The 27,632-nt window shown below is 42.2% G+C and overlaps 1 protein-coding gene across 3 annotated transcripts in view; it reads left to right on the forward strand.

Moving 5' to 3' along the window:
- Positions 1–6,381: 6,381 nt before the first annotated feature.
- Positions 6,382–27,632, forward strand: part of TTC17 (tetratricopeptide repeat domain 17) — a 148,416-nt gene continuing 127,165 nt past the window's right edge. For all 3 annotated transcript variants that reach the window (XM_012001340.1, XM_012001341.1, XM_012001342.1), the window contains exon 1: positions 6,382–6,604. In XM_012001340.1, the coding sequence (XP_011856730.1) occupies positions 6,446–6,604 (159 nt within the window). In that variant the 5' untranslated portion in view covers positions 6,382–6,445. The remainder of the gene's footprint in view (positions 6,605–27,632) is intronic.

The raw sequence follows: 27,632 nt of genomic DNA on the forward strand, positions 1-27,632 counted from the left end.
GTCAGAAAAAAGCCTCTGAGTGATTGATTTGAGCTGAGACCTGGATAGTGATACCAAGCCAGCCTCGTGAAGACCTCAAGGAAAAGCATTTGAGATCAAGGCAACAAAATCTGCAGGACACCTGGCTTTTAAGAATGTGCCAAGCTGTGCTAGAGAATGGGCTATCTCCAAGTTCTAAGATTCCTAACCTTGACCTCAGAAGTCCTAAATTCATCCACTACTACAATAGTGAACTGCTTTCAGTAACTGACAGTTAACACCATGCTCTTTCTAACATTAGGGCATTTTTCCTCTGGAAAATCATGGTTCCTTGACTCTGCCCATTTATCTGGCTGATTCAGGTCTGAATAAATTTGACCCTCCTTGGGATGCCTTTCCTCTCAAGTTGGTTACAGGACCACCTATTATGTGCTTCCTCAGTAGGTGGGTAAAAGACAGCAGGAGAGAGATCATTGTAATCAGTGTGATGGAAACTAAAGCTTAAACTAATATAAAATCTAACGTATCAATAAAAACCTAAGATGACTATCTTGCTATCCTCAGAGCAGCCCTAGTGTCACTGTGAGTTTGAATCCTTGGTCTCATCCGTGGTAGCCCTCATACTTCAGACTCCCTGATCTATTTGACAAATGATTTCTAAATGAAATTACTATATTAAGTATCCTCTACCTCCCTTTAAAAAATCCTCTTCACTCACTGTGCATATTGATGTTGAGGAGTTACACAAGTAAAGCCCTCTTGCTATAACCAGGCTCCTTTCCAACCTGTTCCCCCCGACCCTGCTTCCCATCAATTCAAAATTGCTCTTAAAGACTTAATTATATGTAGTAGGATGCCAATAATTCCATTCCTACTCAAACATGCTGCTTCTCCTATCAAGATGAGTCTGTTTCCATCCACACTTGAATTTGGGCTAAGCTTGTTACTTTCCTTAACCAGAAGAATGCATAAGTGATGCTTTGCCACTTCTGGGGCCTTGACCCCCTGACAGCCTGGCAGCTTCCTTTTATTCTTTCAGCACCCTGAGCCACCCTGTAAGAAGCCTGTGTAACTACCTTGTCTGAGAGAGGCCCAGCTACCCCCAGCCATTTAAATCACTCCAACTAAAGCACCAGACGTGTTGGAGCCAGTTTGGAACATTTCAGCCTCAGCTGAGCTCCTAGTTGAATGCAGCCTTAAGAGTGACCCCAGCTAACACCAGGAGTTAGCAGAAGAACCACCCAGCTGAGACCAACAAACTGAAAAATAATAAATCATGTTTTAAGAATTAAAATTTAAACCTCTAAGACTTATGTTGGTTTTATTATAAAGCAAAAGATAACAGAATGTAAGCCAGAGTGTTACCCTCCTCCCTAGGAGTATTTATATCTTAAATATTTTCTCTAAGGAGTAGGCAGTATGTAAATCCTTTGCAATTTTCAGGTAACGTGGCCCAAGGGAGGAAGTTAATCCAGAAAGATCATTCATTCTATCAACAGAATGAATTCTAATTAATAACTTCAAGAATTCTATGATTTATAGTGATAGTAAATAAAAGACCTATTTGCTAAAATATGTTCAAAGACTAAATTACATGCAGTTAGGGGCTTGCCTATCATTTATTGAACTAAGAATTGAATCACAATTTGGGATATCAGCAATTTTGTCAACTGCCATCCTGTATTTCTGTAAGTTTCATCTAAGGAAAAGTATAATGAAAAAAGAAACATCAGAACAACAGAATAAAAGAATGGGGACAAGTGATCTGGATGTAGAAAATTAGTAGGAACAATTTTATTTAGGTTAAGATGTTTAACTGTTTTATTCACACAAAATGGGAATGCTACATTTGGGGGAGCTAAAAACCTGTAACTATTTTGTACGGAAGCTCCAAGGAAGATCAAAATGTTAGTATAGGAAATGCTTCCTGCCCTCAGTTGCTAGTGTAGGTAATTAAAGAATTGCAAGATGACAGGTCCCTGGATGGCCTTGGCCATGCCAACTCTTCCCCCACTTGCTTGCAATTTTCAGGCAGAATGTACTGAGAATGCAACATTCTGAGATAAGGAGGAAGCTTCCAGAACAACCTGGGCCGTGTCCTCATTTTTCCTAAAACAGGATGTTCTGCAACACTTGTACTCAGCAATCTCAGTCATATCCAGGGTATAAAACCCAAAGTGTTTTTGGAGTCCCTCATCTGTGCTGCAACATGGGGCATATGCAGATGAGGCTCTATCTATCTGCCCAGGGCAGCTTTCCTGAGCCATGGGATCAGCTAACCATGGATCCTCCATTTCTGTGTATCTTTGCTGCCTATTCGTAAAAAATTTGCTTTGCCTGACTTACTGTTTGAGTGTTCTGTCTCACCATATTAGAACTAAGAACTTTTGCAAGAACCACTGAAGTTTGGGTGTTCAACGTTTATAAAATAATATCACACAGCAGCATAGTATTGTCATGTTACTGCTACAGAATTCAGAGGCAGCAAACAAGTTGACAGACATTTTTGCAGGCTAGGATTTCAACTGTATCTTAAATAGATTTGAGAAAGCAGCATGAGGAAAGGATTTTAGGCAGGGAACAGGAGCAAAAGTATGTCTAAATTAGTCTGTGATACTTAAAACAGCAGTGAAAGACTAGAAGAATGGTACTTGGCAGTCAGGATCTGTGGTAGGCAAAATTCTAAGATGATCCCCAATGGTCCTTAACCTCATAAAATCTCCCCTACATATATTAAAACATCATGTTGTACACTAAATATATACAGTTTTTGTCTATTTCACCTTAATAGAGTAGAAAAGGGGGAAATTTCCTAACTTGACTGTGTGGGGAAAACATGAATACGATATCACTCCTGTGATTATAGGTTTGGATGTGCTTAGGGCCCGCCAAAACTCATGTTGAAATTTGGTACCCAATGTGGCACTGCTGGGAGATGGGGAGGTTTCTGGGTAATGGGGGTGGATCTGTCATGAACAGATTAATGCCCTCACGGTGGGGCAGGGTGCAGGGGTGAGTTCTTGCTCTCTCAGGAATGAATTAGTTCTCATGAGCGTGGGTTGTTAAAGAGTTTGGCTTTCTTGATTTCTCTCTCTTGCTGCTTCTCTTAACATGTGATCTCTATGCACACCCACTCCCCTTCTGCTTTCCTCCCTAAGTGGAAGCAGTGTGAGGCCCTTACCAGATGCAGCTGCCCAATCTTGGACTTTTCAGCCACCAGAATCATAAGCCAATTAAACCTCTTTTCTTTATAAATTGCCCAGCTTTAGGTATTCTGTTATAACAACGCAAAATGGACTAAGATAATGTTATATGGCAAACAAAATTTTTGCAGATGGCATTAAAGTTACTAACCAGTTGATCTGAGGTTAATAAAAAGGGATATTATTCAGATAGACCTTATCAACTCACATGAGCCCTTTAAGTCTGGGCTTAGAGATAGAGGAATTCAAGAGATTTCAGCAGTGGAAATATTCTCCTGCTTGCCTTCAAGGAATAACTGCCATTGTGAGAGCCACATGGCAGAAAATTGTGGGTAGCCTCAGTGTTTGTTAATGGCCACAATCAGCAGCCAGTAACAAAATGGAGCCCTCAGTCCTACATTCGCAATACGTTGAATTCTGCCAAGGACTTGAAGAATGAGCTTGACTGAGGACCCCCAAGCCTTAGATGAGATTGAAGCCTTAATATGAGCCTTGTGACACTGAACAGAGAACTCAGTCACACCACACCAGAAGACTCTTGCCCCAAGGAAACTGTCAGATAATGTGTTAAGCTAAGTTTGTGGCAATTGTTACACAGCATTAGAAAACTAATACAGGATCTCAAAAGATAAGAGTTATCTACAGAAAATAGGTAGGTGGTATAATAAAGCTATAGAAGCTGTAATTCCACCCCTTTAGAGGTTAACTTGTGAAGGTCGACGAAATTACTGATAGCAAAATATGTGATGCTGGGGACTTTCTCAAATTCCTCACTATCCTTCATTCATTTTCAGGTTCTCAGATCTAGCGTCAGGTGGCTCTGAGTCCAAACCTGAGCTCTACCACTTAGCAATACGATCTTGGCCAACTTACTTAACTAGCCAGAGCTCGGTAAGTTGTGATGATTAATAGGAACTATGCATGTACAGGACCCAGGATGTATTAAACACTCAAGAAATGTTAGATGATGATGATGATGTCAGCTTTATACACAAGAAAGAGGGTTGACCTCTATGCCCCCAAAGTAAGATGCTGAGCCCAAAGGGATTCCATCATTTGCCACTTCTCTATTTTAAAATTCTGAGGCTGGGCGCGGTGGCTCACGCCTGTAATCCCAGCACTCTGGGAGGCCAAGGAGGGCGGCATATCACGAGGTCAGGAGATCGAGACCATCCTGGCTAACACAGTGAAACCCCGTCTCTACTAAAAAATACGAACAATTAGCCGGGTGTAGCGGCGGGCGCCTGTAGTCCCAGCTACTCGGGAGGCTGAGGCAGGAGAATGGCGTGAACCCGGGAGGCAGAGCTTGCAGTGAACCAAGATCGTGCCACTGCACTCCAGCACTCCAGCCTGGGCGACAGAGCGAGACTCCGTCTCAAAAAAATAAACAAACAATAAAATAAAATTCTGAAACACTCCCTGTTGCCTATGTCTAAACTCTAAGAAAGAAACTCTTACAACATGCCACTGACTTCACCTTTTCTTTTCCTGAGACGGATTCTCGCTCTATCTCCCAGGCTGGAGTGCAGTGGTGTGATCTCGGCTCACTGCAATCCCCTCCTCCTAGTGTTTAAGCAATTCTCTGCCTCAGCCTCCTGAGTGGCTGGGATTACAGGCGCCCACCACCACGCCAGGCTAATTTTTGTATTTTTAGTGGAGACGGGGTTTCACCATCTTGGCCAGGTCGAACTCCTGACCTCGTGATCCACCCACCTCGGCCTCCCAAACTGCTGGGATTACAGGCGTGAGCCACCGAGCCCGGCTGACTTCACCTTTTCACTTATTATTCTGCCTGAACCAGTACCTGAGCTCCAAGCCTTTTTTCACCTGGTTGGTTGCTCTCTCCTGTACATATGCCTTCATACACCCCCATTATCCTGTATTTTAATTGTTAACCTGCCAATAATATCTCACTATATTGCACACTGCTCAATGGTGACATTTCCAAACCCAGAGACTATCAGAGTACCAGGCAAAAAGCAAATAAGCCATATATTTTTAATGAAATGAATGTTCAGTCTTCAGGTCTTTAAGAAAAGCTGTTCCTGGAATGAAGAAAAAACAACAACATGAAAAAACCAATGCTGTGGTTGTTTCTATATTTCTATAGTGTGGTATTTAAACACTTAGCAATTGCTCTCCCGCATACACTTGTGTAGGGAAGCGGTTAAACAATATTTTCATCCTTCTTTTCCCAAGGAGAAAACCAAAAGCATACCAACCTTAAATAACAAACACAGAGGACAATCTTGAAAGACCTAAAATGACGTATCTAGCAAGAAGCTGGCAGCCAAGCTTGTCATCTGCCTGCCTGCTGGTTCGCTAGAGGGAAGTGGGTCTCAAACTTTAATATGTATACCAGTCACCTGAGGCTGTTGTTAAAATGTAGTCTGATTCGGCAGGTTGCAGGGGAGAGGGAGAAGAGCCGAGAATGTGCATGTCTAAAAGCTACCAGGTGATGCCAATGCTTCTGGTCTCCAGACCTAGACCTCTAGCTTAGACGTGTGCTGACCAGTACTGTAGGCACATGCGGCTATTAAGCCCCTGAAATATGACTAGATAAGCCGTCAGTGTAAAATACCGATTTCCAAGACTTAGTGGAAAAAAAAAAAAAGGAAACTACCTCAATGATGTGTACCGACCACATTGAATTTTTTTTTGTATTTTTTTTTGTACACATTGAATATTTTGTGTATTTTGAGCTAAATAAAATGTACTAGTAGGATTACTTCCCTCTATATTTTACATTGCACACGTGGCTCGCATTACCGGGCGGCGGTGCGCTAGACTAACAACCGTCTCCATTCTGAAGCTTCCAGTATTGTGAGACTTTAAGAATAAAAGCAACACCTCTTTTCCCATAGGTGGTTCGAAAGCACACCTTTTGTTCCCCAACTATTTACCAGAAATAAAATGAAAAATCAAAGATTTAAAAAACAACAAAACTGACTCCTCTCGCTTCTGCTTAAGCTCCACCTAAGCCACTGCTTTTCTCTCCTTCCGGTTCCCACGCTTCGAGATCGAACCACCCACAGAAAAACAATAACTAAAAAGTGGTCTCCATCCCTGAAACCAAGCTGGGAGAAGAGCCGAATGTCGCGCTTCCTGGCCGCCCAAACCCAGGAGGAGGAAACCTGATAATCAGCGAGCGACGCCTCTCGACTCCTCCTCCTGCTCCTCCTCCAGCGCCGACCTTTCCAAGATGGCAGGCGCCGGAGACTAGCTTCCGCTTCCGGTGTGAGTGGCCCGGCCGGGGGGGCAAGATGGCGGTGGCAGTAGGGGTCCGTGGCCGGTACGAGCTGCCGCCTTGCTCCGGCCCAGGCTGGCTCCTCAGCCTTTCAACCTTGCTGAGTGTGGCGGCACGAGGGGCCTTCGCCACCACGCACTGGGTCGTCACGGAGGACGGGAAGATCCAGCAGCAGGTAGCGGCCGGGGCGTCCCTCTTCGCCCGTGCCCGCCCTCGCCCCGGGGGGATTCCCCTGCTTGGCCCCTGGCTGTTGGGCTCCGCGCGGCCCCGCCCCCAGCCTACCTTCACACTGTGGTGGCACCGCGACCGCGGCCTCCCTGCATTCGGACTAGGCACTTCCCGCTCCCCACTTGTCTCCTGGTCCTCGTTTGGCCGCCTGGAAGTTCTCACCCTTCCACCTCGCGGGTCGCGCGCCGCGTGGGGAAGAGTCGCCCAGCTGCGGGGGACGGGCCCTACGGACCGTTCTTTGGCTCGGGGTTTAGAAATCACAGATTTCAGGATTGCTGCCTTTGGTGCTTCTCGGGCTCACGCGTCACCGGCCCTCCCCGAGGAAATAGAAAGCAGGTGGCAGCGCCAGGGTGTGCGCGAGTCCCAGGGTGTGTGACAGCTTCTGCACCCCTAGCCTGTGGACCATTCGTGCTGCTCCCCTAGTCTCGTCTACCACATGGTGGATTTCGTTTCTGGCTGTGTTGGTTTCAGCTCGTACCGTTACTTAGGTCAGCAGTGGCTCATTAGAAACAATATAGAAACACTCCCCTTCCCAAAGAATGCTTGAAGATGCCGCTGGTGGCGTTGCCTGCATCTTTTCAGCTGTTACTGCCCTCGTTTCCCAGTGTACTTTGCTTTGTTTCTTTACCTAGTTCCTGTGACCCAGCCTCGCATAGAGGATATGCGATTTCCTGGATTCTCGTATGCCTGAACTAATTCCTCAGAGGCGAGACTGCTTTTCTTATATAACTTTATGGTTGCCTGCATTTTGTAAATGCTGCTGATGCCTAAGGAGTGTGTACGTGTGTGTTCCGCTACAGAATCTTGGTAAACTTACTGACTTCGAACACTGGAGAACAATCTTGAAGTGTCTAGCAAACATACAGAAAGTGAAGTGTGTGCCCCATGCAGTGTAGCCCACTGATCTAAAACGTTTTAACTAGTGTGGTGGGAAATTACTGGTCCTTTGGGTTGTGTGTAATGAATCATGATAGGAGCACATTGCAACGTTTAAGGTGAGGTTTACCTTTAGATTTGCTGTGTAATGTAATGGCAAATTCTATCTCAAATATAATAAGTAAATTAAATATAATTAAAAATCCGCCTAGGTGTTCATGAGTGTTTTTCAGCATATCTGAGAAAAGACCGTCTTCCTATTGGGTAACATTTTCTATGTGACATACATAAAGAACAGTTTCATTTTCATTGCCATACTAGCTGAGAGTTTAAATATATGTGTATGTGTTTCAGAAACCCAAGAAAACATTGTAAGTCCGTATGTGAGTGCTGGTTGCTTCCACCCTTCTTTGTTTCCTGATGGTTTTCCCTGAGGTCTTTATGAAGGGAGACGTGGAATTAAGTCACTCCTGCTGCAGTTTGGGGAGTCTTTCTCCTGTTGGCTCTTCTGCAATATTGTTTTTGGCCACAGCTATTTATACTGTATGACATTGACTTCTTCCGATTTTGGTGTCCTACCGCCCAGCTGAAAAAGTAGCCCATCTAAAAAGTGAAAGCTGGTGGCAATGTTTTATGTATATGCTTAACATTGCAATGGGAAAGTAGAGTCTTTTTTTTTTTTTTTTTTTTTAACAAATTCCTTCTTTTTGCACTTTGGATACATATGTATTAATGGGCAAAAGCAGGGGTTACTGGAAATTGCCTCAGAGAAGAGGGGGACATCTGAAGAATCTTTTGGATCTCTGCCAAGTCACTCCTGCACTAAGTAATTAGGCTTAAATTTTAAAAAGTTAGATTTCTTTATTACATGACTTTTTAAGTGATCCTTTTCATTGAATTTTCCAATTCGTTGCTATACATAACATTTATAGTGTTATGTTCAGGCAGCCGCAATATTTTATGCCAGAAGAAATAAGGTTGGTGTCTACAGTGTAACAATAAGAGACCAGGGGACAAAAGTTGGATTTAATCTGAAGAAAAGGTGCCACATCTGAATAAAGTAAAGGAGTTGGGTGCTGTGGTGAGCTGCTGAGTTCCACTCTGATAGCTGATTGTGCATGACCCATGCTTCCCTTCCTGGCAATAATTTGTATGTAGGTAGAATCCAAACTCTCAATTTAGGTCGTGATTAATTATCACATTTGGGTATACTGTACTTAAGGACTTGAAATATCCTTTTAGTATATGAAATCCATATATATTGCAGATTTATTTGTACATTCAGAAACATAGTTAATTAAAAGCTTAGTAAATACAGATGCTTCTCAGCTTATGAAGGGGTTATGTGCTGATAAACCCATTGTAAGTCAAAAATACTGTAAGTCAAAAATGCGTTTAATGCATCTAGCAAGCATTGTAGCTTAGCCTAACCTACCTTAAACTGCTCACAACACTTACATTAGCCAAAATTTGGGCAAAATCATCTAACAGCCTCTTTTACAATAAAGTGTCAAAGTACCTCATGTAATTCATGAATACTTCACTGAAAGTGGAAAACAGAATGGTTGTATGGACACAGTACAGTTGCTACCAAATGAGTATCACTTTTGCAACATTGTAAAGTCAAGAAATCATAAGTTGAACCATGGAAAGGTGGGGACCATCTGTCTACTTTGTCCTAACTGACATACCAAATTCTTGCTACTTATTCTTGGTTACAATATTTGAATGAAAGCAAAAGTGTGATTTCAGTTTTAAAGTGACCTACTACCAGGGAAAGGGCTAAGGGCTAACTGGATTGACAGCTTTTAGAAAATTAGATTGGTACATACATACCTTTTGAGAACCTTTGATATTAAACCTATCCAAATTAGATACATGGGTCATTGTTTTCCACAGTGATCGTAAAGAAGTACTTATGACTTAAAAATCTGAATTGCCCAAAATACAGATTTAAGAGGACATTTTCGATCATTATAACTTTCTTTTTTTTTTTGGGGGACGGAGTTTTGCTCTTGTTGCCCAGGCTGGAGTGCAATGGCGCTATCTCGGCTCACTGCAACCTCTGCCTCGAAGGTTCAAGCAGTTCTCCTGCATCAGCCTCCCGAGTAGCTGGGATTACAGGCACACGCCACCACGTCCGGCTAATTTGTGTGTGTGTGTATTTTTAGTAGAGATGGAGTTTCACCATACTGGACAGGCTGGTCTTGAACTCCTAACCTTGTGATCCGCCCGCCTCTGCCTCCTAAAGAGCTGGGATTACAGGTGTGAGCCACTATGCTCGGCCATTATAACTTTTTAAGCACAGCAAGGAGTCTTTACCAGGAGAGATGAAAATTCATTTGATTTTTTATATTTCAAGGTTTAGCAGACAATAAGATAGGCACCCACCAGTTAACATACTGCAGACTTGTCAACATGCATATGTATTGGAAATGGTACATCCTTTGGTGGGTTTAAAAGGGGGCTTAAGTAAGAGCAAGGAGCATACATTCCTGCAGGCAACCTCTTCACAATCAGAGCTGGGCTGCTGCAGGCAGCAGCTGGTGTCCATTACTTAGCATGGCAGTTAAAGGAATTATTTCTTTCTCTTTTAGAGATGGGGGTCTTTATTGCCCAGGCTGAAGTGCATGGTTATTCCCATGCATTGCAGCTTCAATTGATCTTCCCACCTCAGCCTCCTGAGTAGTGGGGACTGCAGGCTTGTGCCACCATGCCCAGCAAGTTGTTGCATTTCACAATCCTTGCCTCAGCTAGGCAGCATACCTTCCCCAATTTTTAGGTTATGTTTACTGAGCTGCCACTGAATTCCCAAATATAGTCCAGGGAATCCTGGAGCTGGAATGTGGAGAGAACATTCTAGTCACTAAGCTCCTTTTCCACTGGTGTCAGGGGGAAGAGAAACCCCCTCTTCTCCTCTTTGGCTCTGTGCTGTTTTCCTAGCTTTGGGCTTTGACATACCTCTGATGCCCTAGTCTCTGTCGCTGGTACCTGGAACCTAGTAAGGCCGTCTAACTTTATTTAAGCAAGGGTCCTTAACTTGGACCCCATGGACTTAAGAAGTGAGCTATTATAATCTAGTTACTAAAAGGATCACTAGCATCATCAGGCCAGTGGATCTTTTGGTTGACTTTGTGAAAAATAGGTTTCAGGATAAATTTTGTGTTGTTTCATTTTGAGGTTGTTTTTGCTTAATCACTAGTTTGGCAATATCTACTTTCTATTTTCTGTTTTTTATCAAGTGTCTGGCAATTTACTTGCATCAAAGGTTAAACTTTTGTGAATTTGCCTAAGAGCCTAACCACTCTATAGCACATCATTTCGTTGAAAAAAATGTATGTTCCATGTTCTAGGTAGCAGCTAACAAGAGAAACTCTTGAAATGTTACCAGTTTGTTAGCTGTGGCCTTATTGAATCAAGAAGTTGTATTGCTAGCACTGAGTTCTCTGCCTCTGGATATTCTTTTTCTTCAGAAGTGGAGGGCTAAAAATTTAAGTAAATAAAGAGCATCATCTGTATCAGCTGTCTTGTACATTTGAATATTTGTATTCTTTGTCACCATTTCCCTCTTCTCCAATCTTACTTAGAACTGTAGACTTTCAGATTTGGAAAACATTCTTAAAGATTATATAGTACAACTCCTAAGAGAGAAAGTCACTCAACGTCACGTAACTAATGTGTGGCATTTGGTAGCAATAGTAAGTAAAAATGGATTAGTCTGCAGTAGCATGCAGGTGAGCACTTTGTACTCTGTAAGTTTCAAGTACATTTTTTTCCTCTCATAATACCTGTAAATGAAGGACTACAAAGAAACATAAAAGCAAAAATGGTAATAATGAAGTAAAGATATCTTCTTTTCCAGTTTGCTTTATCTCCATAGAATGTTTTGTGATAATGTAAGATTCAGGGTAAGTGGGTGTGAAAGGATCCTAAATAAGTGTGAGTTCATTTGGCATTTACTTAATCATTTTGCCTTTCAGTCAGGCCAATATCTTCAGAGTACAGATACTCTTTTTTTTTAAGAGAGACAGTCTGACTTTATCACGCAGGCTGGAGTGCAATGGTGTGATTCCGGCTCACTGCAACTTCGGCCTCCTGGGTTTAAGTAATTCTCCTGCCTCAGCCTCTCAAATATCTGGGACTACAGGTATTTGAGTGCTAATACAGGTATTAGCACCACCACACCCAGCTAATTTTTGTATTTTTAGTAGGGACAGGGTTTCTTGTCGGCCAGGCTGGTCTCAAACTTCAGGCTTCAAGCAATCCTCCTACCTTGGCCTCCCAAAGTGCTGGGATTATAGGTGCGAGCCATTGTGCCCAGCCATTAATAGCTTGTAAGCGAAGGCCTGGTTTAATTTTGGTCTGATGTTAAGTAATTTGGTTAATCTGGGAGAGAGCATCCATATGGCATTGTGAAGCTGACAGCTTTATTTCTGCGCTTTTCAAAAGTAACTCATCTTTTTTTGTCACAGAAGACTATTTCTATGTTTATACACTTCCGGAATTTAGTTACACCTGGACAGGTCATGGCGATTATTCACTAATTTGCTAGACATCTGCCAAACCTTTGCAGTTTGTCCAAGACCTTCACTTCAAAGTGATTCTCATTCAGTCCATTTTTTCAGATATCATCCACTATTATTTTTCTTCTTATAAATTACCCAGATTCGGACTTTGTTTATACTGTAGGGCAGTGAAAGGAGCTTGGAAATATACAGAGATAAATTAGAACGTTAAATAATTTTCCCAGTTACTTTTTCAGTTTTTCAATTTTATTTTTTATGTTTTATTTATTTATTTTATTTTTTTTTTTTGAGACAGAGTTTTGCTCTTGTTGCCCAGGCTGGAGTACAATGGCATGATCTCGGCTCCCCTCAACTTCTGCCTCCTGGGTTCAAGTGATTCTCCTGCCTCAGCCTCATGAGTAACTGGGATTATAGGCATGCGCCCCCACACCTGGCTAATTTTGTATTTTTAGTAGAGATGGAGTTTCTCCTGGTCAGGCTGGTCTCAAACTCCTGACCTCAGGTGATCCGCCTGCCTCAGCCTCCCAAAGTGTTGGGATTACAGGCATGAGCCACTGCGCCCCGCCATAACGTTTTTTATTTTTTAAAGGTCACTCAGTCACCCAGGCTAGAGTGCAGTGGCACCATCATAGCTCACTGTGACCTTGAACTCCTGGGCTCAAGTAATCTTCCCACCACAGCCTCCCTAGTACCTGGAACTACAAGTGCACGCCACCACACCTGGCTAGGTTTTTTATTTTTTATTTTTTGTAGAGATGGGGTTATATCATGTTGCTCAGGCTAGAGTTCAGTGGCATGATTATGGCTCATTGTAACCTTGAACTCTTGGGCTCAAGTGATCCTCCCGCCTCAGCCTCCCATGTAGCTGGGACTACGGGCATGTGCCACCACACCCAGATAATTTTTGTAGTTTTTTGAAGAGACGAGGTTTCACCGTGTCACCTAGGCTGATCTTGATCTCCTGAGCTGAAGCAATTACCTGCCTTGGCCTCCCAAAGTACTGGGATTTCGGGCGTAAGCCACCACGCCTGGCCAGCTCATCTCCTTCTCAACTTTGTTGTTTTTGTTTTTTTGCCCTTGCTCTTTACTCACCCTCTAAATCAGTAGTTCTCAGACTTTACCTTACACAGAAATAATTGGGGAGTTGGGAGTTGTTTGCTTAAAATGTGGATTTCCAGGACATCCAGTGTATCTGATTCAGTAGGTTGGTGGTAAAGCCAGGGATTCTACGTTTTTATCAGACTCCTTAGGAGAGTATAATGCAGGTAGACCATACATCAGTCTAAGAAATTCAGTTTTAGAATTCCACCTTCTGTTCCAGTTTTTTTAAACTCTCTACATACACCTGAGCACCCTCATCTTGTCTAAGGACATCAGTTACCATATATATGCTGAGAGAATCTGCATTCCTTTTGTAAGTATTTTTTTTCTCCAGAGTTGTAGATTTAAGACCTTTTTTTTTTTTTTTTGAGTTGGAGTCTCGCTCTGTCACCAGGCTGTAGTGCAGTGGCGCAATCTCGGCTCACTGCAACCTCCGCCTCCCGGGTTCAAACAATTCTTCTGCCTCAGCCTCCCGAGTAGGTGGGACTACAATCACATGCCACCTTGCCCGGCTAATTTTTGTATTTTTAGTAGAGATGGGGTTTCACTGTATTGGCCAGGATGGTCTCAAACTCCTGATCTGGTGATCCATCAGCCTCGACCTCCCAAAGTGTTGGGATTACAGGCATGAGCCACCACACCCAGCCTATAACTTTTAATTCCATGTGAATGTCTCCTGAGTACTTCAAGCTAAAATGACCAAGTTGAAACTCATTTTTACCCCTAAATTGCATCAAGCCGTATTATTGCTAATGTAATGAAAGATACTACCAACCACTGTTGATATGGTTTGACTGTGTCCCCACTCAAATCTCCTCCACCATAATTGTGAGGCTTCCCCAGCCACGTGGACCTGTGAGTCCTCCATTAAACCTCTTTCCTTTGTAAATTGCCCAGTCTCGGGCATGTCTTTATCAGCAGTGTGAAAACAAACTAATACAACTAACTACCTATTTGTTCATGTCAGAAATCTAGTTGTCTTTAATTCCTTTGTCTCCCTTAGCCCTTACCAAGATCTTTGTTTTACTAATTATTTTACTTTTTCCCATAGTTACTATCATTACTCTAATTCAGGCCACCTTATTATTGCCACAGCTTCCTGTTCTCGTCCTTTGTTTTATGTAATTAAAAATTTTGAAACCATCCTGGGCAACATGGTAAAACCCCATCTCTACTAAAATACTAAAAAATTAGCCAGGCATGGTGGTACGCACCTGTAATCCAAGCTACTTGGGAGTCTGAGGCGGGAGAATCGCTTGAGACCGGGAGGTGGAGGTTCTGGTGACCCAAGATCATGCCAGTGTACTCCAGCTTGCGTGACAGAGTGAGACTCCGCCTCAAAAAAAAAAAAAAAAAATTGAATTCAGAAATAATGCATGGCATTGTAAAAATAAACATGCACTATGGCAGCATGGGAGTATTTAAAGTAATAAAGTGAAATCCCCCCACCTCTGTGCACTCTCACTCCCCAGAGAAAGCTACCTTTAGTAGTTTGGTGCATATCCCAGGATATGGTCCAACCTCTTTATATTGACAAGGTTTTAGTTGGGGAAGGGAGACAGATTCTTGAACATATCTTACGTGACCTGGCCCTTCCTCTCTAGCCTTATCTCTGGTCATCCTTGAATACCCCACCCTCACCCTAGAATAACACACACAGCCATACTGACTTAGCTTTTGTGAGGTTCCCCAAAGATGCTGTGTTCTCACGTCTTCTGGGCCTTTGCACATGCTGTTCTTCCCCCAACACTCGAGTCTAGCTGAGTCATACTCATCATAATATAAACATCATTTTCTCAGTGAAGCTTCTGGGATGCCCAGATTTGAATAAGCTGTTCTATGTGCTTCCATAGCATTCCTGAATTCCTTTATGAAAGCATCTACCATACTATGTTGGGCTTGCCTACTTAGGTAAATGCCACACTAGACATTTCTCGATGAATCCTTATAGTATTCAGTAATACGTTAGTCGTCTGGGGACTAAGCCTAAAGGAAGCCTCAGACTTCCATGTCTTTAAAGCTTTGACTAACGCATTAGTGAATCAGCCCTTAGGCCCTCAGAAAAGGTGCACAGTGGATGAGAAGAGCCATAATTTCAGAGATCATTCCTGCTTATCTACTGTAGTCATGCTGCGTTATGCAAGGGGAAATCATCCTCGCTGTCTTTGTACCAGTTTAGATATATCTAAAAGGTCAGCTTTAATGCGCAGGCACCAAAAAGCAAAAAGTACGGGGCAACAAGAGACAAGAAAAAAGATAAGCAGAAGAAAAGAATCAGAAAAAACAGAGGCAAGGTAGATGAGAAATGGCAGCTGCACTGTTGAGGAGGGATTAGAACCAGCTGTGGGGTTCAGCAGTTGTTGCAGTTTAGAAGCCACACTGGTGAAAGTAAACAGAAGGCGCTCTGATAGTGAAGAATAAATAAGAGGGCTCGCGAGTTGCTCTCATCACAAATTAGAACAACTTTGCATTCCAAAATGTTAAGGAGCAGGGTGTAAGGTAAAACCTGCATCTCAGCTGTACTCCTTGATAGCAGAAGTGAAAATAAGGGGCATGTCTGTGTGTGTATGTGTGGCTCTTTTACAGACAGACACCCCAAAAGAGTTATTTGTGCTCATGGAGTCTCCTCTCTCATCCTTTTCTTTTAAGCCCCCTCCAATTCATCCTTCATCCCTACAACTCTTGTCAAGATACCCGGAGTCTATGCTCATTTCTCGCTAATCTTGAGTTCTTAGCAGCCCAGCATTTGTCTTCATATCTTACTCAGCTATTTTCTTACATGCTTACTTAAAGGAGTGGCTGACACATAGTATACACTGAGGAAATACTGAATAAGGGAGAGATAATGTGTGCAACCAGCAACTTTTTACACCTGTAATAGCTCTTATATACATTAGCATACAGAAGAGCCACCACACATTCCTGGTTTTTCTTCTGAATCCCTTGCCCTGACTTCTGATTCTCTTCTTCTGAATTTGCCTTTTCTTGATGAGTCTTAGATGTTGGTGTGCCCCTTTTCTTCCCTCTGTACATATGTTCATCAGATGATCTTAGGAAGTCTCGGGGCCTAAAATACCTTTTATATTCTAAAGACTCTCAAATCTTATGTGCAGTTTCAACTTCTCCCTGAACTTCAGACTCTCATATCCAACTGCCTACTGAACATCACCATTTAGCTGTCAGCACAAATACATCATGTCCTAAACTAAACTCTTGATTTTCTACCCCACCACACCTGATCTTCCCCCATTCACAAAATTGCCCAGGTCCAAAATTTTGGTATCTTCTTGACTCTTTCTCTCATATTTCATACCCAACCTAGCAATAACTTGTCAGCCCTACTTCCAGAATGTTTCCTGAATCCAGCCGTGTCTTTCCACCTGCATTTCTGTAACTCCAGTCAATACTGTCTTCATCTCTTTACAGAACCTATGCAGTGGCTTCCTACCTGGTCTCCTTGCTTCTACTTTTGTCCCCTAGATCCGTTATCTCCAGAGCAGCCAAAGTAATCTCTTAAAAAGCACAGGTGATCATGTCACTCCCTTTGGGATAGAAGGGAAACAAAGAACATCAGAAAATCTTCAGTAGTTTCCCATCATACTTAGATTAAGATCTGGAGTTTTCCTTATGGCCTACTAGGTCCTGTAAGGTCTAGAACCTGGCCCCTGTCTACTCCTCCAGCCTCGGACACCACTTTCCTCCTCGTATGGTGTGGTGTGCTCTGCCTCAGCCATACTAGCCCTCGGGATGTTCTTCAAACCACCAAGCTTGATTCTGCCTTTGGACCTTTGTCCTTGCTTCTTCCTCTGCAGATGGCATCATGGCTCAGCCTCTCTCTCCTTTCCGGTCTCTCTTCACATGTCCTCTCTTCTGACTACTTTTATCTAAAACAGCATCTATTTGAGCTGGGCGCGGTGGCTCACGCCTGTAATCCCAGCACTTTGGGAGACCGAGGTGGGCGGATCACGAGGTCAGGAGATGGAGACCATCTGGCTAACACCATGAAACCCCGTCTCTACTAAAAATACTGAAAATTAGCAGGGTGTGGTGATGGGCGCCTGTAGTCCCAGCTACTCGGGAGGCTGAGGCAGGAGAATGCGTGAACCCAGGAGGCAGAGCTTGCAGTGAGCTTAAATTGTGCCACTGCACTCCAACCTGGGTGACAGAGCAAGACTCTGTCGCAAAAATAAAATAAAATGAAAAATAAAACAGCATCTATTTCTACTATTCTGTATTCTTACTGTGCCTTATTTTCCTTTGTTTTTTTGTTGTTGTTGTTGTTGTTTTGTTTTGTTTTGTTTTGAGATGGAGTTTCACTCTGTTGCCCAGGCTGGAGTGCAATGGTGCAGTTTCGGCTCTCTCCAGCCACCACCCCCTGGGTTCAGATGATGCTTCTGCCCCAGCCTCCCAAGTAGCTGGGATTACAGGCGCCCACCACCATGCCTGGCTAATTTTTTGTGTTTAGTAGAGACGGGGTTTCACCATGTTGGCCAGGCTGGTCTTGAACTCCTTACTGCAGGTGATCCACCCTCCTTGGCCTCCCAAAGTGCTGAGATTACAGGCGTGAGCCACCATGCCCAGCCCATTGTGCCTTATTTTTCTTCATAGCACTTATTCCTGGCACTGTATTATATGTATTGCCTGTCTTTCAACAAGAACATAAGCTCTGTGAAGGCAAAAACTTCGTTCAGTGAAGCAACCCCAGTGCCTAAAACTGTGGCTGATATATGGTTTACATTCAGGAAATACTGAGAAAGAATGTGTACAAGCGAGGAGTTATTTACACCTGTAATAGCTAATATAAATACAGAAGGGCCACCATTATTTTAGTAGTCTGGAGCAGGGACAGTGCATTTGCTTTAAAGGTGACAAGCCAGTTTATTCCTTCTCTCTCTTACAAATACAAGTCCTAGGCAATCTAAGTCTTCTCTAAGAACATGGTAATCTCTGAACCAGAGATGTAAAATGGTGCCTTAGATCATGGCTGGAGTGCAGTGGTGCAAGATCATCTACTTTCTTGTTGGTTATTTGGAGATATTCTCTCTCCAACATGTCTTTTATCTGTCTCTCTTATGCTTACATTTTCCATATTCACTTCAGGTATTTTATTGTTTATTTTATTGGGTTTTTTGTTTGTTTGTTTGTTTTTTAACAGAGTCTCGCACTGTCGCCCATGTTGGAGTGCAGTGGTGCGATCTCGGCTAACTGCAACCTCCATCTCCCAGGTTCAAGTAATTCTCCTGCCTCAGTCTCCCAAGTAACTGGGATTACAGGTGCCTGCCACCACGCCCAGCTAATTTTTGCATTTGTAGTAGAGATGGGGTTTCACCAGGATGGCCAGGGTGGTCTTGAACTCCTGCCCGCCTTGGCCTCCCAAAGTGCTGGGATTATAAGCATGAGCCACCGCGCTCACTGCAACTTCAGCCTCCCAGGCTTAAGCGATTCTCCCACCTCAGCCTCCCAAGTAGCTGAGACTACACGTACTTGCTACCACATCTGGCTAATTTTTATATTTTTTTGTAGAGATGGGGTTTTGTAATGTTGCCCAGGCTGGTCTTGAACTTATGGGCTCAAACAGTCAGCCCTCCTCAGCCTCCCAAAGTGCTGTGATTACAGGCATGAGCCACCATGCCCTGCCCACTTCAGGTTTTTTGTTTGCTTTCTTTTTTTCAGACAGTCTTGCTCTGTCTCCTAGGCTGGAGTGCAGTGGTACAGTCATAGCTCACTGCAGCCTTGAACTCTTGGACTCAAACAATCCTCCCACCTCAGCCTCCCAAGTAGTTGAGACTACAGGTATTCACTCCCAGGCCTGGCTAATTTATTTTTTGGGTGTGTGGAGATGGGGTTTCACTATGTTGCCCAGGCTGGTCTGGAACCCCCGGGCACAAGTGATCCTCCTACTTTGGCTTTCTAAAGTGCTGAGATTACAGGAGTGAACCACTATGCCTGGCAGCACTTATTTTATTTTATTTTATTTTGTTTGTTTATTTATTTATTTTTCGAGATGGAGTTTCACTCTGTCGCCCAGGCTGGAGTACAATGGCATGATCTGGGCTCACTGCAGTCTCCACCTCCCAGATTCAAGCAATTCTCCTGCCTCAGCCTCCCGAATAGCTGGGATTACAGGCGTGCACCACCATGCCTGGCTAATTTTTTGTATTTTCAGTAGAGACAAGGTTTCACCACGTTGGCCAGGCTGGTCTCGAACTCCTGACCTTAAGCAGTCCTCCTGCCTCAGCCTCTCAAAGTGCTGGGATTACAGGCGTGAGCCACTGCGCCCATTATCTCATTTTATCTTCTTACAGACCCAGTAAGGTGTGAGTGTTGATCTTCTTTCTACTGAATAAAGAAATTTATGCTGAACGTGATTAAACTTGTTAGCCAATGCCATGTAGCTGGGAAGTCTCAAAGTGTGAACTCAGGCTCAGATGTGTTCATTCCACACCCTGTTTTCTTTTCTGCAGTTCTGAACATTGTTACCAACATAAGAAAAATTTCTGTAGTTTTATTTGTAAAACATCAAATTTCTAAAAAAAAAAAAAAAAAAGAACTTTTTTCAATTTTAAATTGAATTAAAAACTATAAGATACATAATTATTATTGAAAAGTATTTTTTCCCAAACTACTCAGCATGTTACAAAATGAAAGTGAAAGTTTCAAAACTACTGCAGTCCCTTTTCCTGGAAGCAGTCATAATGAACTTTTTCTTGTGTATTCTTGTTTTATTATTTTTTTGAGATGGAGTCTCGCTCTGTCACCCAGACTAGAGTGCAATGGCACGATCTGGAATCACTGCAACCTCCGCCTCCCAGGTCCAAGTGATTCTCCCACGTCAGCCTCCGGGTAGCTGGGATTCCAGGCACCCGCCATCATGCCCGGCTAATTTTTGTATTTTTGTAGAGATGGGGTTTCACCATATTGGCCAGGCTGGTCTTAAACTCCTGACCTCAGGTGATCCACCCGCCTCGGCCTCCCAAAGTGCTGGGATTACAGGCGTGAGCCACTGTGCCTGGCCCTCATGACTAACTTTTAGTTACTTAATAAAAAGACTTAGACATCTGTCAATGTCAAAAATAAAAAGCTACCTCCTCTTTCCTTAAGACTGTTTAGTGTTCTGTTGAATGGATATTCTGTAATGTATTTAATCAGTCCCCTAGTGACAGACATTTAGATTTTTTCTAGGTTTTTTCTATCATATACAATACTGTAGTAAGTGAAGGTGCTCATTTGTATATCTTTGCATGTTTCTATGCATGTATCTGTAAGATGAATTCTTAGAAATGGAATTATCTGGGGTGGCACGTGGTGGCTCATGCCTGTAGTCCCAGCACTTTGGGAGGCCGAGGTGGGCGGATCATGACATCAGGAGATCGAGACCATCCTGGCTAACATGGTGAAACCCCATCTCTACTAAAAATGTAAAAAATTACCGGACGTAGTGGCAGGTGCCTGTAGTCCCAGCTACTCGGGAGGCTGAAGCAGGAGAGTGGCAGGAACTCAGGAGGTGGAGCTTGCATTGAGCCGAGTCGCGCCACTGCACTCCAGCCTAGGTGACACAGCGAGACTCCGTCTCAAAAAAAAAAAAAAAAGAAAGGGAATTATCTGGTTCAAATAATGCATTATATTTTATTTTCTTAGATAATGCCAAAATTGTCCTAAAAGACTGCATCAGTAGTGTTTGAAAATGCCCAACAGTATTTGGGATATGTAAAACCTTTGTTTATAATTGGATTCTAATGAAAGACTACTTATTCCTTCCATTGCCCATAGCTTAGCAGTGTTGTGGCTATCGGTAGACATATGAACAAAAAGGAACCTTCGGTTTGGTTTTGTTGCCTTCATAGACAAATTAAACCTTTGTTATTAATGCGTGTTTCACACTTGTTGGGATGGGATTGCAGTAAAATAAATTAGTTATGTTGATATCTTCCTCCAACATTTGATACTACTATTGTGATGCATAATCAAGTTTAACTATATTTGATTGTCTCTTTTTTGTAGAGCAGTCATTTCCAGCACGAAATATCAAAGTAATTCCCTGGCTGTTGAGTTTGCCATCACCTGAGTAATGATCTAGCTAATAAGATTCAATTTCTGGCACTGGTTTTAGTGTCCCCTTTCAAATATTTGACTAACCTATCTGACTAATAATTTTTAGGCTCATGCTCACTTTCTTCATGTCTAGTATTATGTCTGGTACTTAGTGGGTGCATATATTGGTGGGTGCATCCTATTGCTGCTATTAAAAATTACCACAAACTTTCTGGTTTAAAACAACACTAATTTATAATCTTACAGTTACGTAGGTTAGAAGTCCAACCCACGTCTCGCTGGGCTAAAATCAAGGAGACAGCAGTGCCGCATACGTTTCTGGAGGCTGTAGGGGCGAGTCCATTGCCTTGCTTTTTACAGCTGCCAGAGGCTGCTCACATTTTTTGGCTCTTGGCCCCCTTTTGCTGCATCTTCAGAGATAGCTGTGTTGCAGTCCTTTGCCAATTCTGCCTTACTTGCATCCCTCTCTTTGACTGCCCCATTCCACTTTTAAGTTCGTTATGATTAGATTAAAGCCTCTTTATAATCCAGGTGATACTATTTTAATTAAGTTAATCTGATTTGCAACCTTAGTCTGATTAACACCTTAATTCCCTTTTGCCACATAACGTAATATATTCAAAGGTTGTAGGGATTAAGACATGGGCCATCATTCTGCCTACCACTGTGCCCGATAAATATTTGCTGCTGGAATTTGAGTCCCTTCTGAGTTACATATAAAACAGCTCTCACAACAAAGCTACATTATGTCTGTGTTTATAAGAATATAGTCAAGTATGCAAAGGAGAAAACCCATGACTGTTGTGTCTTGATCCAGCTTTTCACTTACCTTCCTTTTATAGTTGCAAATGTTCTACTTTATTAATTATGTTATTTTTATGTGTCCTAGTGACATAAATTAGAAAATGTGGACTGGAAGCACTACTGTAAGAAGTTATTCATTTTTGGTTCATGTTGAAAATGGTTACTAACTTGGTTACCAATTAGGAGAATGGTGATTGTTTACAGACATGAATATTCTCATAAAATGGACTGCAACACTGTAGATGTTCAAATATAGATAACTGCAATACATGTGTCCCATACCTAGGTTATTTTATGTAAATTTGCACCTGTAAAGATCCATTTGTATATTTCAGGAACTGAAAATGAGAAGGTAAAATCCAGTTGAGGGTAAAACTTTAGAAAACAGGGATATAAGGCCATGGAAATTCAGATGATAGTCAAGATTTAGCATTTTCACTTATTTAAAATTTGTTTTTTACTTTGATGACTTGATATCCTGTAAGATTAAAATTGGTTTCTAATTGCTTTTGTTTTTTGTGGGTTTTTTTTTTTTTGGTTTTTTTGAGACGGAGTCTCGCTTTGTCACCCACGCTGGAGTACAGCGGTGCAATCTCAGTTCACTGCAACCTCTGCCTCCCAGGTTCAAGCGATTCTCCTGCCTCAGCCTCCTGAGTAGCTGGGACTACAAGCGCACGCCACCACGCCCGGCTAATTGTTGTATTTTTAGTGGAGACGGGGTTTCACCATGTTGGCCAGGCTGGTCTCAAACTCCTGACCTCAGGAGTTCTCCCGCCTTGGCCTCCCAAAGTGCTGGGATTACAGGCTTGAGCCACCGTACCTGGCCTCTGATTTTTCAAAAATACTGTATAAGTATTCTAGCTTCAAAAAGTCCTAATTAACAAATATATTTCCAAATCTTTGCAGTTCATTATAATAGTTTTCTCAATCTCATACAATGAACTGTTTCTAGTAAAAGATCTGTTTATATTACACATTTGTTTTGACAGTTATAGCCAGGAGCTCATGTGTATCTCTTTGAAGAGTGGAAGCTGGGCTACTATTTTGTGAACTTGTACTTCTCTAAACCTCAAAGAAGATGCAAGCCAATGGTGGTTAGACTTGAATCCTGAAGAGATAATTCCATGAGATGGGGAGCAACAGACTTTCTGCCTGCATCATTCTGTCCCTGTGAAACTCATCTTGCTTGCCACCATAGTAGCCTGGCAGGGATCGCATACAGAAGGGTCCCTTAGGCAATCATTTGAAAATAGCTTTGACCTAGATTTGTGATAAGGGTAAAAATCTGAGGGAAGAAAGGTAAGGAGCAAGAAAATACAAAAGGTGTTGCATTTTTGAGGTGTTCTACCTAGCCCTTTATCTGTGAGAGGAATTTTTTTTTTCTGTAAATGAATATATGAGGGAAAAATACGAGATTTGTCCTCAGACTTGAGCTTATAGTTGTCATTACAGTTTAAGAAGAAAAAGAAAAAAAAAACGATAAAACATGTTACATAGCGTTCTAAAGTTTCAGTGTTAACAAGATGACCTATGGATAGCACATTAGAAAAAATAAGCACTTTACAAATTTAAATAATACATGCTCACTGTAGAAAAAGTCAGAAAGCACAGACAAGAAGAGAATAATCACCTAGAGTCATATCAACCAGAAACCACATTCTTAAAATATGATATATAAACTGTCAGATAGTTAAAGAGAGGCAGCAAGGTTTTGTTTTGTTTTGTTTTGCTTAAGATGGGGTCTCTGTTGTCCAGGCTGGAGTGCAGTGGCACAATCATGACTCACTGCAGCCTCAAACTCCTCAAGTAGTTCTCCCACATCAGTCCCCCAAGTAGCTAAGACAGGCACATGCCACCACACCCAGCTACTTTTAAAAATTGTTTTGTAGAGTTGGGGTTTTGCTATATTATTCGGGGAGGAGGGGAGGTCTTGAACTCCTGATCTCAGGTGATCTTCCTTCTTTGGCCTCCCAGAGTGCTAAGATTACAGGTGTGAACCATCACAGTCAGGTGAGATTTTTTTATAAGTACACTGTGAATGGAAAAAACATCTCAGTTTCTCCCACTGTTCTCTTACAATACGTTTCTGACACCACCACCAAGCAACCAATCAGTTCTGCAGTTGACACCGGCTAGGTGGCTTCCAGTTCAGTTCTGACACGTCTACCTGGCAGTGGCTTCAGATCCTACAGGTTGAGAGTTCAGTCCCACAAGACTCCGCCCACCCCATTTAGTCCCAGCCTCTTCTGACCAACCAGCTTCAAGCTGGGGCTCTCACAGCTGCCTCTTTGAGTTCAGTTAATTTGCCAGAGTGGCTCACAGAACTCAAGGTAACTTATTTATATTTACTGGTTTATTTTATTAGAAAAGATACAGATGAAGAGATGTACAGAGCGACTTATGGGGCAAAGGGTGTAGAACTTCCATGCCTTCTCCAGGAACTTCCACGTGTTCGGCTCTCTGGAATCTCCTGAACTCAGTCCTTTCGGGGTTTTATGGAGGCTTTATTACATGGGCATGATTGCGTAAACCATTGGCCACTGGTGATCAACTTAACCTTCAGCCCCTCTTCTCTCACCAGAGGTTGAGGGGTGAGGCTGAAAGTCCTTATCATGCCTTAGTCTTTCCAAGGACTTGCCCCCATCCTGAAACTACCTAGGGGCTACCAGCCATAAGTCAACTCACTACTGTACAAAAAGACAGCACTTTGGAGATTCTAAGGATTTTAGGAGTTGTATGCCAAGAAAAAGTGGGTGGGGTGGAAGACCAAATATATATTTTACGATATCACATACACAAAAGAAATACATATGGCCAAGGAAGAAACTAAAATGTATTCATGGCCTGACGCAGCAGCTCACCTGCAGTCCCAGCTACTCCGGAGGCTGAGGTGGGAGGATTTCTTGATCACAGGCATTCAAGGTTATGGTGAACTATGATCACACCACTCCACTTTAGCCTTGGTGACAGAGCAAGACCCTATCTCTTTAAACAAAAAAGAAAAAAAAAAGGTGTATATATATATATACACATATATATATATATATTCACCCTTATGTCTGCATTCCTAAGGATGTGTAGGAACTCGGTCATTGTTGTTAGGGATTTAAGTTGATTCAACTGTTCTGGAGAAAATCTAGCAAAAACTGTAAATTTAAAAATGCCAAAAAAAAAAAAAAGTGCAATTCCTTTAACCTAACAGCTTTCTTTCTATTACAGGAAAGAAATAATCTGATAGCTATCTAAAAAGGTTTGTGGGTTTTTGTTTTTTTGTTTTTTTTTTTTTTTGAGAAGGCAACTCTTGTTGCCCAGGCTGGAGTGTAGTGGCATGATCTCCTTTCACTGCAACTTCCACTTCCTGGGTTCAAGTGATTCTCCTGCCTCAGCCTCCCAAGTAGCTGGGATTACAGGGACCTGCCTCCACGCCCAGCTAATTTATTTTTATATTTATTTATTTGTTTATGAGACAGAGTTTCACTCTGTTGACCGGGCCGAAGTGCAATGGCACGATCTTAGCTCACTGCAACCTCCACCTCCCGGATTCTAGTGATTTTCCTGCCTCAGCCTCCCAAGTAGCTGAGATTACAAGCATGTGCCACTACGCCCGGCTAATTTTTATATTTTTAGTAGAGATGGGGTTTCACCATGTTGGTCAGGCTAGTCTTGAACTCCTGACCGTAGGTAATCCACCCACCTCAGCCTGCCAAAGTGCTGAGATTACAGGTGTGAGCCACTGTGTCCAGCCAAATGTTTTAGTATAGGATGTTCATTGTAGTATTGTTAAAAAGGGAGAATAACCAAAAACCTGAATTTTAGTTAGGAACCTGGGAAAATAATATTAACCACTACAAATATTGACATAGGTCTGTATTTACTGGGAAGTCTGACAAAGTGTAGAGAGGAATAGAGAGAGGAAGGAAATAATATAGTAGATATATGATTATCCTATTTTTGTGAAAATATTTATCTACAAAGCTCTGTGTGTTTGTGTATGAATGTAGACGTTATCCTGATATGATATATATCTCACAGCAGATATCTCTGAAAGTGAAATTTCAAGTAATTTTTATTTTCTCCTTCATATTGTCTATATGGTACTGTGTTTGTTTTTACAGTAAAATATATTTAGTTTATAATTCTAGAAAAGATTTTGTTAGTATTAAGTAGCTTAGGGATAAAGAGGGCTGATTTTGCCTGTAATAAAATGAACAACCTAACTGCTCAGAAATAGCCACTGCTAATTGGAGCCTTGGTTTAATTTGACAAATTGACAGTTTAAAAGAAGCTTTTTTTTTTTTTGAGGCAGAGTCTCACTCTGTTGCCCAGGTTGGAGTGCAGTGGCGCAATCTCTGCTCACTGCATGCTCCGCCTCCCAGGTTCACGCCATTCTCCTGCCTCAGCCTCCCAAGTAGCTGGAACTACAGGCACCTGCCAGCACGCCTGGCTAATTTTTTGTATTTTTAGTAGAGTTGGGGTTTCACTGTGTTAGCCAGGATGGTCTCGATCTCCTGACCTCATGATCTGCCCGCCTCGGCCTCCCAAAGTGCTGGGATTACAGGCATGAGCCACCGTGCCCGGCCCTGAAAGAAGCTTTTAACTACAGCTTTGAAAAATATTCCTGCCCAGAGTAAGTATGAATTTATATGGGCAAATTGAAAGAATGATAATTTCATTCATTTGAATATCAGACTATTTCGGGGGTATAGGTCTGGCTAGTAAAAATGTGATACTTTTATGGTAACGTTAAATCTTTTATAGAAGTAGGATTTTAAAATTAAAAGGAATTTTAGAAATAATTTGCTTGTGTCCCTTCAGTTTATAGATGAAGAAACAGAAGCCCAGGCAGGGAAGATGATCTGTTTAAATCCACACAGCTAGTCATAGACTGGTCAGATGCATATTTTGTTTCTGATCTCTGGTAGCTTAGCCACTTTACCTTTTTTTCCAAATAGTCATCAGTGAATGATAATGCTTTAGCAGGTGGAGTTGGTGTGTCTAATAAATATGGCAGAGTATCTAACAGACCCTGTCCTCAATCAATCAACAGTATATTAAATGCCTAACATATACCTGAAAGCAGTTACATACTGAGGGCAGAAAAAGAAATATATAAAAAATGTTTGTGGGAAAGGACTCCCTATTCAATAAATGGTGCTGGGATGACTGGCTAGCCATATGCAGAAGTATGAAACTATATCCCTACCTTTCACCATATACAGAAATTAACTCAAGATGGATTAAAGACTTAAATATAAGAAATAAAACTACAAAAATCCTAGCAGAAAACCCAGGAAATGTCATTCTGGACATAGGCCTGGGCAAAGAATTTATGACTAAGACCCCAAAAGCAATTGCAACAAACCAGAAATGGACAGTGGGACCTAATGAAACTAAAAAGCTTCTGCACAGCAAAACATCAACAGAGTAAAACTATAGAATGGGAGAAAATATTCTCAAACTGTGCACCCAACAAAGATCTGATATCCAGAATCTGTAAGGAACTTAATTCAACAAGCAAAAAACAACTCCATTAAAAAATGAGCAGATGACTTGAACAGGCACTTCTCAAAAGAAGACATACATGCAGCCAACAAATATGAAAAAATGCTCAACATC

This window comes from Mandrillus leucophaeus, unplaced genomic scaffold, assembly GCF_000951045.1.
Source record: "Mandrillus leucophaeus isolate KB7577 unplaced genomic scaffold, Mleu.le_1.0 Scaffold66, whole genome shotgun sequence".
In the NCBI taxonomy this organism is placed as follows: Eukaryota; Metazoa; Chordata; class Mammalia; order Primates; family Cercopithecidae; genus Mandrillus; species Mandrillus leucophaeus.